The sequence below is a fragment of the Cuculus canorus genome, chromosome 15 (genome assembly GCF_017976375.1).
Source record: "Cuculus canorus isolate bCucCan1 chromosome 15, bCucCan1.pri, whole genome shotgun sequence".
Lineage (NCBI taxonomy): Eukaryota > Metazoa > Chordata > Aves > Cuculiformes > Cuculidae > Cuculus > Cuculus canorus.
In genome coordinates, this window is record NC_071415.1 from 15,148,628 (window position 1) to 15,163,529 (window position 14,902).

General features: G+C 43.4%; 1 protein-coding gene and 1 non-coding gene across 3 annotated transcripts in view; both read right to left on the reverse strand.

The window, feature by feature from the left end:
• The window catches only part of POLR3E (RNA polymerase III subunit E), a 29,243-nt gene extending 16,679 nt beyond the window's left edge, over positions 1-12,564 (reverse strand). For both annotated transcript variants that reach the window (XM_054080803.1, XM_054080804.1), the window contains exons 1-12: positions 12,439-12,564; positions 8,314-8,394; positions 7,122-7,172; positions 5,732-5,809; positions 4,162-4,277; positions 3,758-3,840; positions 2,989-3,096; positions 2,456-2,505; positions 2,037-2,156; positions 1,392-1,477; positions 311-355; positions 133-224 (exon numbers count right to left, since the gene is read on the reverse strand). In XM_054080803.1, the coding sequence (XP_053936778.1) occupies positions 133-224; positions 311-355; positions 1,392-1,477; positions 2,037-2,156; positions 2,456-2,505; positions 2,989-3,096; positions 3,758-3,840; positions 4,162-4,277; positions 5,732-5,809; positions 7,122-7,172; positions 8,314-8,349 (865 nt within the window). In that variant the 5' untranslated portion in view covers positions 8,350-8,394; positions 12,439-12,564. The remainder of the gene's footprint in view (positions 1-132; positions 225-310; positions 356-1,391; positions 1,478-2,036; positions 2,157-2,455; positions 2,506-2,988; positions 3,097-3,757; positions 3,841-4,161; positions 4,278-5,731; positions 5,810-7,121; positions 7,173-8,313; positions 8,395-12,438) is intronic.
• An 81-nt stretch (positions 12,565-12,645) lies between these two features.
• On the reverse strand, positions 12,646-12,727 carry TRNAL-AAG (transfer RNA leucine (anticodon AAG)). Its single transcript has one exon. It is a non-coding gene; the product is annotated as a tRNA-Leu (tRNA).
• Positions 12,728-14,902: the final 2,175 nt, after the last annotated feature.

Sequence of the window (14,902 nt, forward strand, 5' to 3'; positions counted from 1 at the left end):
TCCTTCACAGAAACAGGGTGCCAGACACACCGTCTGGTAAGGGGACAGAACTGGTAGTACTAGGAAAGGTACCTATCTGAGGCAATTAGAAGCCAAAAAGTAAAGTGCAAATGTATTACAAAAGCTACACACCATTCTTCATCAGGATCTTAATCTGATCGGCAAGGGGTAAAGTCCTCAGCTGGGCCATAGAAAGCACGTTGCTCGGAGCCACTGGTTTGTCACTGCAGATAAACAAGCAGATTTGCAGCCCATGAAAAAGAGCATCTAGCCAATACGGAGACTTTGAGCATTCTGTACAAACACTTACTTCTCTTCCTCTACGCTTGGAGGCATCAGCATCATTAAATATTCACTAGAAGAGAAGAAGACACATCCTTAAAATGCTTGTCTTGGGACTTCCCAGGTTTAAGTACAGTTATTTCTTGCTTAGAGCAATCGTGCTTGTGTGAATCTACAAAACAAACATTAGCCTGAAAAGAGAGCTCTCCCCCTTCCTCTCCCATTTTCCTCTGTGAATTCAGTACTGGTAAAACCTATTTACACTCATCTGCCCAAAGCAAAGGTATGAAATAAACAGGAGTCAGAATGCCAGCTCATCTGTACAAAAGAGGTGTCCAAAGGAACTGCAAGAGTAAATACATTAAACACAGATTTCCTGACACAGCAGTTAAGAGGGGCCGTGTGAAGTCCTGTAGGCTGAGAGACTCAGGCCAGCAACAGGCAAAAAGTCTTTTCCACCCATGTAATTACCAGTATCTGCGAGGACAGAATCAATACCAAAAGACTTCTCAGAACACCTAGCACTATTCCACTGAGATGTCAAGTGTTAGAGAAAAAAACACCTACGCTGTTAAACATTCTGCCACTTTCCTATTACTTGGGCCACGGCTGTATCAGATTACAGCGAAGCATTAGGATTGACTGCATCAAAGGAAGATTCCTGTACAGCTGCAATCACCAATAGAGAAAACCAAATGAGTTTCATAGTTTCAGCTGTCTTTCAGAAATCACAAAAGAAAGATCTAGAAGACTTGCTAACAATGGAAGTTATTTGCCTTCAAGTTTTACTTCATTTTAAGCAGAAGCAGCTTTTGTTTTACTTTTCCTTTACAGTATTTGCAGTCCCAATAATGCAGGGTTGTGATAAGATACAAGAGGCTACAATCTCAAGTGAAAACAACTAGTTTTAATCTCAGAGTACAGGGAAACAGAGAAAGCAGCCCGAGTAAGTTGAAGGCTAGTTTGCTTCTGTGTTTTTTAAGCAATTCAATTTTTACCCTGTATAGAATTATCAAATATCAGATTTCTAAAAAACACATCCAGACATTACTCTGAAAACAATCAAAAAAAACTACTGCAATTTCTGTAGGAAATCATCAAACCATTACCTGGGAGATTTAATTAATTCCGTGTTTTCAGCAAGGCCATGACCTTGACTAAACAAATACTGGCGCTCGTGTTCGGAACGGCTATCCTGGGGACAAGAGAAAAACAAGTCACTACAACATACTGAAAACATACAAAATGCTGGATGTCTCATTCCAAATGGTGACCACCCTGTCATTACTGCACCACTGAGGTGTTCCACCTCACTAACATGATGTTCAGCTTTCACTTTCCTGAACAACGTTCCTGTGATGTGGGAATGTTTCTGTTGCTATGACTTCAAAATCTCCCTACAGACATACGTGTAGGGCAGACAAACAGGACTTCTGACATTCAACTGACCGAGTTCCCCAAGTCTTTCACAAAGTCCACTTCATAATCCAAGACCTGAGTGATTCTTGTACTCGGACCCCTCTATGTTTGTTCAGCTCACAGTTTTATACCTTTTCCAGTGTGGAGACCCCAAAGCATTATCCAGCGGAGGGGGTACAAAGCACTGCAGGGTCTGGTTCAAGCCTACAGACCTACTTTTCTTCATTATCTTTTGATGACTCCCTGATTCCCATGGGCCCAGATTTAAAAACAGTGCTAGAACTGGCTAAGCCTTCAGGCCCAGGTGGCCTCCTCAGCAGCCACCACACGCCTACCTTCAAGCCATAGTAGTGTAGATGAACCCAGTGCTCTTCGGCTTGTCTCTTCTGCAGGAACTCGTAGGACTGAACACGACGTTGACGAGCTTGTTCGGTCTCAGGGCGGGAGAACCGTACCTAGAATATTTGGGCATCGTTAAATACAGCCCCAAAATCCTTGAAATAAAACATCTGCATTAATTATTTGGTATCTAAGTAACAGAAGCTAGGGACTCTAGTTCAAATGAATCACCCCTTGCTGTCAATGCCATTTTTATGCTTGTGTAACAACTGCAAGTCCATCTTGCTTCCCCGCCTCCCAAGACCAAAGTCTTCAGGACTTGCTGATGTTTCCTGTCCTTTTATTTGAGTGTGAATTGTCACACTGCCTTGTAAATTGTTGCCTGAACTATCATAAAAAGGAAATTTGGACATACAGTGATTTGCTTAACATCGTCTTCAGCTTCATCCTGAGATGAATCACCACCTACCAAAAAACACAACAGAATAAATACATCACTGCAGTAAAAGGGTCAAAACCGATCTGTAACTATTTGGGGGTTCACGCAGTTAGAAACTGGTACTAGGAGCTACATAAGCACGGGTTCAATTCCAGTTTACCAAACTATGCAATGCATGACAGCACAACACTGCTCCTCTGATAAGAGACAGTGTTTCCAAGAGCTTTGCAGTGCAGCTTTTCAGTGGCAGTGGTGACATACTCCTTACTGCTGCCCATTGAACACTACCCACCATCTCACACCCCTGCCAATGCCCCAAACTGTGCCCACAGAAGTATTTATGCAGCTACACTGAAAATAACACCAATGAAACAATCTGAGAAATGGCCTTATAATCAGTATGTTGTTATAATAAACACCTTCAGAATATAATGACTCTTACCAGTAATATTATACAGACAACTTGAATCTCACCTCCCAATAGAACACAAAATTCACAGAGCATTTACCTTCATTAGCAGCTTCTCTTTCTCGGTGTTTTGCATCAGCCTTGTCCAAGTAGGTGAAGCTTGGCCTCAGCTGAAGAATTCCATGTAGTGGAGTCAGGTGAAGTTCACCTGAAAAAGAGAATTGACATTGGTTAAAATTGTTTTTTCCCACTGCACAAGGACAGCACTTTTCATTATCTCCCTCTCTCTGCAAAGGCACAGCTTCTATTTAACATAAATATGTAATACAGTAAAATGTAAAAAGACGTTGAAGTGAAAAACTCATCCAGAATTCAGGATTTCAAAGGAGTGTGAAGGACCAAGACCTATTTCTGCTACTTTCCTTTTTGTGTTGAAATCAGATCTTGCAGAGAGCCACCTCCTGGCTCAGACCTGACCTGTAGTTCAGGAGACTCATAGTAAAATAGTCATCACTGAAGACAATCTATGTATTTTCATCTCTAATGATCCTCAGATCAGAACTGTGAAGGCATTAGGAGACGAGAGGGGCAAAAAATGTTGAACAGGAAAATTAAACAGTACAAATGACAATAAATTTACGCTACAAATGTATCAGGCCATTGTGCACTGTTAAGGTCCTGGAGGCATCTACAAACCCAGTGTTCTGATAAAATATTTACAATTTTGCTAGACTTCCTCAAGGTCTCTGAGGGCACAGATAAGGAAAAAACTTTCTTTAAAGATGCATCAGTCAATTAAAACCTAGGCTACAAAAAAAAAAAAAGAACAAAACAAGTCTTATTTTAACCCTTCAGCAAAAGAAACTTACCTTTTTTATAAACAGCAGCTGCATAGCGGGAAACGTTACTCGCAGCTTGCGAAGAGCAGAAAGTTTGCTTGTCCATCAGCTTCCTGCAGACAGATGAATGCTGTGAGACTGTATTCTACAGTAAATGTGGCATAAGGATGTTAAAGGTTTGAAATCACCAATTCTCAAAATGGAATATCAACCACTGTAGCAAACATATATACTCATCTTTCTGTTTGCAATTCAGAATTCATGACAGACCCCAAAAAACACAGGTTACTTCCAAGAATTCTTGCTATATAAATGTCCAAAGCACCCCTCAAGCGTGTATGGCTACTTGTTCTCATCTTCCCCTGAGGACGTGGTGGTCATACATGTATCTACGTTCACCACAAAAAGTAAATGAAGGCAAAGAGAACACTTACGAGGAATAGGTACTTGTTTCATCTGTACACGTGCCATCTACATTGAGAGCAATCTGTTCTCCTTTGCTGCGACAGTAGTTAGGATTCAAAGTATCAATGGCCATTTCAAGTTCAACCTAAATAACACGAAAGGAAAGACAGCTGATTTCCATGGCAGAACCCCAAACGTATAAATTAAAATTCAATCCCACGTTTGCTAACACTTCCATAGTTTTACAGCAATTTTAAATACATCATCAGCATTACTCAAATCCACAGGGCAAATCTCATGCATAAAGTTGAGCATATATGGGGTTTTGGAGGATGGGGACATTTTAACACTCAGCTAGAAACATATAAACTCCCATGGAAACGAATGAGAATGCAGAGGAATGAGAGTTCTTGAGGCAGCCCTGAAAAACCACTTTATTTTGTCGGATACCTTCCACTACATTATCAATCTAGTTTACTTGTCAGTGAACAATCTCTCCAATTTACAGTATGTTCCCTTTTAGTTTGGGTACCAAGCAGTATAAAATAACCACGTCCTCTTCGGAGGCAAAGACTTAAATTCTGCTACGTTTGGGACTGCAGCAATTAGTAGTCACTTCATAGTTATTCCTGATTTACACTGATCAAAGTACAGAAACAAGTTCCAAACTTTTATTTACAAGAACTATTCCCTTCCTCAAACTTCAAAATTCAGATAAATGTTCAAAAATAGGCATTTTCCTACACACCATGTCACTTTACACACATATAACAATATAGTAAATATTCTTCCTCAGGGTGTGCCAAAGCCCTTATAAATTCATATATCACAGCTATCGATTCATTTTTTCATCCCCTTTACGTTACTTGTAAAGTGAACTAGTTACAAGTCACTGGATACGGCAGATTTACAAGTCTGCACGGGGCTTACAATGCAAATGTTTGCTCATTTTAATAGAGGACTTCCTGAACACAACACGCATTCTAACTCCAGAGTTCACACAACCTTTCTTCTTAAGCATTTACCAGAACAGAACCCTAATATCACAAACATCTATTTCTGCATTTTTTAATAAGGCATTTTAAATCCACAGCCACAGTTTTGGGACACATTTGTAAGCAAGTGCAATCATTCTGGCCTTGGCTATACTTTCACTACCTATACAATCCCACTGATTTCAAAAGGACTGCAGATGATTTACAGTCAGGCGAGAGAGAAACTAAGACATGCACTGATACTGAAAGACAGAGCATGCCTCCAAAGCTCAACCCTTTCAAGTACTGTAAAGACCTTTTAAACCAAGCTTTATTAGCACATACCGACCAAATCACCATTAATAATTGTTTCCCTCAGTGACTCTATTTTATATTAAAGAGTGTCTTTTCCATGATGACACGAATTCCTCTCTTTATAAACTAATCATTCTAAATTCTGCTTTACTGGCGCAATGAAACTCTGCCCCATACCTCCAAGAGCAGATATCTCATCCTGCAAGTAGCTGCATCATTATAACAGATTAATAGCTCAATGTGCTTTTCTTAAGTACATTTCGCACAACATAAAACAATTTGTACAGACTGGACTCAAGCATTAACTAACCTTTTGCTGCTTTGGTTTTATCTTCGCAGATAAATGTGTAACATCATCATACGTCATGGAAGCTGGACGAATAGGATACTGGAAAACAAATCCATCTTATAAACCCCTCTTCATTTAAAGATCAAAGAACTTCACAGAAATTAACTCAATTTTCTCTGTCTCGTCACATGTAGATCAATTGCCAGATGGATACAAGACATTAAGAAAAAAATTAACTGACTGATTTGTGAGTCATGAGAGGACTTGAGAGCATGACCTAGAAGGTCTGTTGCTTTCCCCTCGGTCCTCTGCTTTCATCACTACACACCCCCTCCTGCCTCTCTCGTGCCACAATAAACTGTATAACACAGGAAACCACACATTAGTCTAGCAGTAAAAGAGATGTATTAGAAGCAATTAAAACCCCATCCCTCAGCATTAACTCTCCAGACAGTTATAACCTAAAAGTAAAATATCAGTGGGTTTATCCAAGTAGTGTTAGTTTAAAGGACAACAGGACACATACAGCTAGCCAGGACATCAGATCCAGGTTTAGTTGCGTGGGACTCTCTTCTGTTCTATTTGGGAAAGCTGAGAGGACAGTGTGGTATCTAAATGAAACCTTCCAGCCGTAGCTGCATCCTGCTGAGAGCCATCATCTCTCTAGAACACCCACAGGCCCCATCACTAAGCAGTGCCTGCTCCTGTCACGGAGCAGCGGTGGGTACCCCAGAGGCAAGGCTCCATGACCCAGTCCGGTGGGTCCGGCTGTCTCCAGCTGTGCTCTGCTGGCACAGGCCATGCAGAGGATCTGTGCAGGAGGCAGGGGGCTACCGGGGGCACCACTGGTTTAGAACGAACATTTCATCCAACAGCCTCAAAAGACTTCGCATTTGCAGATGAGAAAAGTGAACCACAAAGATAATTTTATTAGAGAAATTCAGTGGCAGAATGGCAGACCTCTACCTTAGTAATGTATTTCCACCTTCAATCACTAGTTAAGTTTTGTCTCCACAACATAAGGGGGCTCTTCTAATAACTTGCACTAATTTATGAATACTGATGATGTTTTATATAGGGCCAGTACCAAAGAATTGTTTGTTCAGTAAAGATGGCAGAAATCGGTGACGACAGAACATGGATAAGAGACTGCAGATTTATCCAAACCACAATAAAAAGACATCATCTACTAAAAGCACTCCCTTAGGGTAGTTAAATTGAGTGATTTAATGACAAGTTTGTCCCATAAATGACCCCACCTTTCTGGGCAATGATTTAATACTAAGTATGTCAACTGACTCAGACCCAAACAGTCTTGCCTACATCCAAGATCTTGGCAGGCTGAAGCAGTAGTACCACTCTTTTAATTATTTTAAACAAACTATCATTGCAAAAAAGTTAACTGAAATACCTGAAACAGGTACAGCTTCTCCAGTAGACTTCTGGCCAGGAACACATCAATCTACATAGCAAAACAAACAACTTGCATCAGATGCCAGCTGTTAATTGACGGAACCTCAGATAAAAGTACAATCCTTAGAGCTCAAATACTAACAATTTCAGCTTTTCCTTATAACCTCTAACATAGAACATATTAATGACTCTCTTGTCAAAGGTCTCCTCCCTGCTGATTTTGGCATGAAATTCTGCAGACAAACAAAAAAACCCCACTATGATAAGGCAGCAGACTGTGGCTCTAGCTGTGTTTTTTCTCTCTAAGGAAACTTGGCAGACAAATCTGAAATGAAAGAGGAAATTTTTTTCCAAGAGGTGAAGTGAGTCTGTTACCACAGTTACCAAAAGAGGAGGAATTTCCGTCTTTGGCAGTATGACTGAAAGGTAACTTCATTACTAGTATTTGGTCACAAAATCTTTCCAAATTAGACTAGAAACACTCATGTTCAAATCTGATTCAATATTAGCATTTTGCCACCAGCACCGAAAATCCACAGATGTTTCATAAATATCACATATGGAAGCTGCCATTTTAGATATCTTTAGATAACTCCTGACAACTCCTCACTCCTTTTCTCACAGCTTTTCTCCTTCTTATGAGCTTGCCCTTCCTTACGTTTCTGGTGTGTAAATCCAGACAGAAGTGAACAGGACACTGTGGCTACTCTTTGGGGCATAGCAGTCCTTTAAATAAGTCCAGAATTAGAACACAACCGCTTGTTTTAGCAGAACATGTGAAACATTTTACCTACATATTTAACAGATATTAACTCAAAGTCAAAGTCACGCCAAATTCTACAGTTCTCACTGATATGTAATAGAGTTGCTGGAAACACACAGTGGCAGAAGCAAGTTCCCCCTCCATGTTCCTCTTCTGACATGGAAAGGTGACAAGGGTAAAAAGCTTGAGCTGAATCTGCCAAGACAGACACCACAACTTCGACAAAATAGATACCCTAAGCCATATACTTGGCCCACACAACATATTTACTTGCACAGAGCAAGCCATTGATCATAAGACACAACCACTGATGTTGATGACACACTGTTTCAGCTATGTAAGAACACTGGGAACAATAATAATAATAATAATAATAATAATAATAATAGCCTAGTGTACAGTCACCGCTGCCACAATACATTTTTACCTCTTGTATAATTGGATCATCTTCCTCATTTGCCATGCTAGGATACAACAAGCTTTTTATTGGCTTATTCCTTGGCACAACCTGAAAGAAAACCAGAAACGTTGTATGAGTCATTACATCTGTGCCACGTACCACATGTCGCCTGGAGCATTTGTTCAAGTTCACTCAGTTCCTTTCAGTGGTCATCTGGTAGGTCCGTTTTTCAAAGGAATGCATGTGTTTGTAGGATCAGGTCCCTAAAACTCCAGTCTTGACTTGACTGCCACCAAGTTTAATAGACAAGCAAACAACTCGAAATAGGTACAATCTTTTTAACTTTTTTGAAAGCCAGCAGTTATGTAAGAAAGAGAGCACCTAATCAGTGCTCTACAAAGGGGAACAGAGGCCTTTTGTACTTGCATAAAGTATGTATTTTATATACTGCATAACGATGACTTGGAGGTAGCAGCTGGTTTTCCAGCCAGCACACCTACAGTGCCCTGGCTGGTCAGTCAGCACACCCGAGCCCCAACACGGCCACGGCAGTCGGCACTGTCACTAAGGACACTGCCAGACAGTTCACTAGCTTCCTTTCTCAGAATTCCTTGAAAGCAGGTAATGGAGAAAGCTGCCAGCTGACGAGCTGGGAGAAGAATGCCTGTGTAAAACCTGCACTTGGGGTCAGACAATATTCCCATTTGTAAACATGCTGACCTTGATTTCATCTTCCTGACATGCTGCAGCCTCTTCTTCTAACTTGCCACTCTTCAGACTGTATTGCTATATGAGAGCTCCAAAATATACTCCTCAGCCTTTCTTGCCGTCCCTTGAAATCATCAGAACAACAGGTCTTAATTCCTAACTAAACCAACTCCAAAGAAAAGATATTGACCGGGGACTGGGTGCTCTAGAGCAGAGTCATCATGTTCAGTGCTGGACTCAGTGTCATGTCTGGTTCAGACTTTTGAATAAAAAATGATCCCTCAGCTAAACCAACAATACAAATCAAACAAAAGGATTTACAAATTATTTGTGATGACATTGCAACAATGTTAATTGGTCCAGATCATTTAAGACACCGTTAATCAGGCAGAACTGGTCAAGACAGGTGCAAAAACTCAAGACCTCTCACAAACTAACCAAAGTAAGTTTTAACACCAAAGGTGACCAGACAAAGATATAAGATCTACATTCGGGAACTTTCCCCTACTGTCTTCTACTCCCTGATGCCGGCTCGCTTCTTTGCTGAATCTCCTACAGAAAAAGGGAAAGAGGCAGCACCCAGATCAGCTGGCAACAGAGAGGCCACAAGAGAAGGAAGCCAGCATCCATGTCACATCCAAGACAGTGGCATTTTTTTTAAATACACACACCATCACACAATTTAAGCAGCTCAGTATATTTCAAGAGACACGCAGGCTTCTCAAAACATCACACTAACAGACACACAACTATCTAATAAACCCTGCAGAGGCTGGATAGGCATTCTAGATAGGAGTGTTACAACATCACTACACTGGCAGTTTTCCATTCAGGGAACACCTCTGGTTTGCTTACTCTGTTTCTGCCATTACACCTAGAAATACAAGTCTGTAATTTTCACTTGCAGATTCTCCACTACCAAAAAAGTGCCACTCCCAGTACTGAACTGGAATTGTCCCTTCCTTTATGCACCAGCATATCCCAGGCTTCTCCCACTACACATACCGCTTAATAATTCAGATTCATAAATAATTTTGTATAAATGCAAAATCTACACAGCAAAAGCCAGTATCTTTGGTTAACTAGAGGCTGAGGCTCTTAGGGCACAGCGGTGAGTATGTCATATCAGATTAATATCAAGAGTGTTTTCTGTGATGAGGCACTCAGTTCTTCCAAAAAAATACATGCGCAAATAGGTTGTTCTAAAGGAATGAGATTGGTCAGCTCCAATTTTGCTTTCCCTGCTGATGTCTCCGGGGTGGCCTGACACTGCAGGCTCATCTACAGCTAGCCTGACAGCTCTGCACAAAGTGGAACAACTGCAGTTTTCATTCAGAACAGAGCTGATGTCAGGAGGAGGCCCAGGATGTGCAAGAACACATGACAACACCCAGAGGGTAGGAGACTTTGGTACAAACCCTCCTTCTTTGCCTCCCTACACCTTTCCCTTCTTAGTCTGATTGCCAAGTATGTGGCAGCTTATTCTTTCTCTCCTGAGAAAGTCATTCCATTTCCCAGAGAGAAATTAAGATTCCCTGGGATAAGAAGAGAAACTTAGCCTGAAGGACCTGGCCTCTCGTCCCTTATCTAACTCTCTTTGTGAATCCATCATCAGTACGCAAAGAAAATGTCGTATTACAGAGATGACATTTCTTCTTACTCATTTAAGGATAGAGTGACTACAGTTCCTTTTATTGGAGTATCAGACTGACAGATCTATAAATAGGAAGCAGTGTGTCCCAGCCCAATTTATAATACTTGTGCAACTTGGAGGAATCTTCTGAATCAGAATGAAGCTTTCACTGAAGGCACATAGATGCAATTCTTTGTCTACAGTACACACATGTATATGGTATTCATTTCAACATTTGTCATATATATTCATATATATGACATATATATATATGACACCACAAGAGTTAGAGAATGAAATTAAACACGAGAAAATAGCAAACGTGGTCAGCAGTTTCATGTTTCCTTTTGGCAGAATTGTTTTCTTTTAAAAGAGACCTTCCTTTAAGATGCAAATCAATGTTAATGCAAGTTATTTGTATGAATCATTAAACTTTAGAACAGCTTGCAGGAGGGCAACAGATAAATCTTCTCATTTCTCCTGTAATGAGACCAATGCCAGGACCAATACCGCTCACTAGCTGCCCACAACATCACCAATTTAGAACCAGTTAAATAAAATACTGTGGCTAAAGAACTGTAAAAATCAGTGATGATGCAACTGAATCTACCCTCTATCGCTGAGCTTAGAATGGCATTTGGGTATTAGTGTTATCTTTTTTTATTACCAAAGACATTAGTATAACTGAAAGAAGGAAAATTGCAAATCTGCGTGTCATCTGACACACACTGTTCAGCCGGGCCTGCAAGAAAGGCTCCAGCGTTTCACCGATACCTAAACCTGCCAGCAATAACAGACCCTAAAAGAGCTAACACTGAAACTTGGAATATTCTTCATATATAATTACAGTGCAGGAAAGGCCAGGAACTCGTGCAGCATCAGTGCCTTAAAGCAGAGATAATGACCCAGAGGAATGGGAAAAGTGCCATCTCCTGAATCACTGCCGTAATTTCCTCCGGCACCCAGACTTTCTTCTGGGGGGGGGGTCTCACTGCCCAGCCCAAGCAGTGATCCTCTAGCTCAGGGCGGCCCGTGGCACACAGTAAAAAGGGAGCTGCAAAACCCGAAGCACCTTCCAAACGCTGACGATAATTACAGTTTTGACCCAATTACTTGCTTAATTTTCCCCTTGCTCTGCTGGTCTGCCAGCAGCTTTGCACAGTCATCTTCTGGAGATGAACCTGGAGAAGGCTCCTCCGCACCAGGACTTCTCCTTGGAGGCGCTGCCACAGAACCACATCTTCAGGATTTAAGAGATTATGCATTAATCATTATTTTTTTCTTTAATATTCCCACGTGGGAGGTGTCCCTGCCCATGGCAGGGGGGTTGGAACTAGATCATCTTTAAGGTCTCTTCCAACCCAAACTATTCTATGATTCTAAGATCCTAATACCTCAATTTTAAGGTAGCCTTAAAAGGAGGCAGAGGGGAATGGGGACAGAGGGCAGTCCACAGGGAGGCAGAGGGAAATGGGGACAGAGAGAAGCCCTCAGGGAAACAGAGGGAAATGGGACAGAGAAGAGCTCGCAGCCCCCACAGAGGCGGCGGCGAAAGGCGAGCGAGGGGAGCCCCCAGGAAGGCGAAGGGCAGCCCGGGGCAGCGGCCCGCCCGCCCGGGAAGGCACCGAGCCCGCCCGCAGCGCTGACCCGAGGCTCGGGCACGGCTGCGGTTCCAGCGTGACCGGCACCCCCGGGGAGGGCAGCCGTGGGGCCGGAACCCGCCCCCGGTGCCCTGGCTGCACAGGCAGAGCCCACCTCGGCCCAAGCCGCGCTCCTCCCTCCCCGGAAGAAGCAAAAGCGCCGGCGGGTACCTGCGGGCGGCCCGGACGCGCGGCGGCCGCCGGTGTCGGTGCGCGGCGCGGCGGGCGGCGCTCAGGCGGCGGCCATGTTGGCGTCGCGGCGGCCGGCACGTGGGGACGCGGCACTCCTCCTACCCACAATGCTCTGCCGCGGCGGGGGGTGGGGGGGGGCGGGGCCGCCAGGGGGCGCTAGCGAGGCGGAAAAAAGAAAAGCATTACTGGCAGCGGTGGGATTCGAACCCACGCCCCCGAAGAGACTGGAGCCTTAATCCAGCGCCTTAGACCGCTCGGCCACGCTACCACGGTACAAACGCCTCCTCCGGTAGCATTTTTACTCTAGATGAGACTTTTCTCACCCTTTTTCCTCTCTTTATTCGTTCTCTTAGAGCAGCATCCCCGCCGCATTTTGCTTTTCTGCAGCAAATGCTACAACTCGCTGCATTTGCACAGGGAAAAGGCAGCGGGCTGGGGGTGTTTCCTTTCTTGCAGCCAAGGTGGTGGGCGTGAGCACAGCTCTGCCGCCACCCCCTCCCCAATGTGCCCTGGGGAGCCCCTGCCCGCTTCTTTCCTGAAAGTCTATTAAGTTTCCTCGGGGAATTAATGTGATTGTCACCCTTTAATTAGAGCTGAAAGGGTGGTGTTTGGAGAAAAAAAATCCAGTTCCACTGGGATAAGGCCACGAAGCATTAATGCAGCCTGATGGAATTTTGTAGTTGTGGCAGGACAGAGGAAAAAATCATCACGAGAAAGACGTGGATCAGTTGGAGCTGGTCCAGGGGAGGCACAAAAAAGAGCAAAGGCCTGGAACACCTCCCTGTGAAGAGAAGCTGGGAGAAGAGAAGGGTTTGAGGAGATCTTTCAGTACTTAAAGAGGGCATGTAAGAAAGATGGGGAAAAGCTTTTAGCAGGGCCTGTAGGAACAGGTCAAGGGGCAATGGTCTTAAACTGAAAAAGGAGAGGTTTAGATGAGATATTGGGAAGAAATTTTTTACTCTGATGGTGGTGCAGCACTGGAACAGGTTGTCCACCCCATTCCTGGAAACATTCAAGGTCAGGTTGGATGGGGCTCTGAGCAACCAGATCGAGTTGAAGATGTCCCTGCCCACTCCATGGTCCCTTCCAACCCAAACCATTCTATGATTCTATGAAATAAACCTGCCGGCGCCCTCCTAACAGCCTCAGTTCACCCATCTTTCCCAGCAGCTCCCACAGCCTGCCTCTCCCTGCAGTGCCAGCTCTCTTCCCAGTAATGCTGGACAGGATCCACCAAGAGGCTGCAGCCATCAACAGTCTTGCTAAAAACTTCATTCACGGCCTACAAGTGCTGAGGAATAATGGCACGTGTAAGCATGTGGGATCCTTTGTCACTGCTGCAGTTTCCCACTCTAAGTTCTCTGCCTTTTCAGAAGGATGCAGGGCTTTTTTTGAGCACAGTGGGAGCTGACTCCCCTCCCATTGTCCTGTCTTTGCAGAAGTGCAGGAGAGGTTCAGGAAGGAGAGAAGGTAAACCAACCTGAGCTGGCTCCACACAGAAAATCACTGTCCAGACAGGAAAGTTTAGGGAGAGTCTGATTTAGCAGTCCCCCAGCACTGATCCATGAAGCAATAGCCATAGGGTATCACCACAGCACTGCACATTCAGTGTCAGGGTATGTGATATGTGAGAGGCTGCATGAACTTACAGGAGGTTTCACAATATAACACAAGCTGCCAGCTTCATGAGATTGTTTTCCTGGCACAGGAGTTAGCAAAAGAAGAGCAAACACCCAACACTTGCATCAGCTATGCCCAGATTAAGGGAAGAAGCCTGATAGTTACAAACCCATGAATTGTCCCCACAAAGTGTTCAGGTCCCCAGCGGTGGGAGGCACACGAGAGATGCCCCTAACTTAAACCGGAAAACAGACTAACTCACCACCAGAGGCACTGGCCCAGAATCCAACCTGAGGTTCAAGCAAAATCCTCCCTTTTAAAATTCAGATGGGAAGTCCTGCTTTGGCCCACCTAAACTGCACCTGTGTCTGTCAGCAGTCATTCTACTCTCAGAAGTAAAATTATCCCTGTAGGGAAGAGTGAGAGTCAAATCAGTCCCACAGACTAATAGTTAAGAAACACACAACATTCTTCTTTACACTTTATAAGCTGAGTTCACTGTCTCCATGCTTTCTCATGGATACTAGGCCCACTTCCCTTGTTCCACTTGCCAAACACTCCTGCTTTCAGTGAGAGCTGCTATAGCTAAAGACAAGACTTGCAGGGCTAAATTTCACCATTTTTCATCTCAGTGAGACTATGGTGGAAGGAAGAGGTTCTGCTGGGTTTTTTTTTCTTAAGAGATTCTGCTACTTCCAAGTGGTTTTACTAGAGAAGAACTTCATATTGTTTAAACTATATAGGTATAATAAGTTATACCTGTCTAAAAGCAGTAAAAAAAGCAATAGTAAGAGCTCCATTTTTGAGTTTAAAAGGGCTAGTA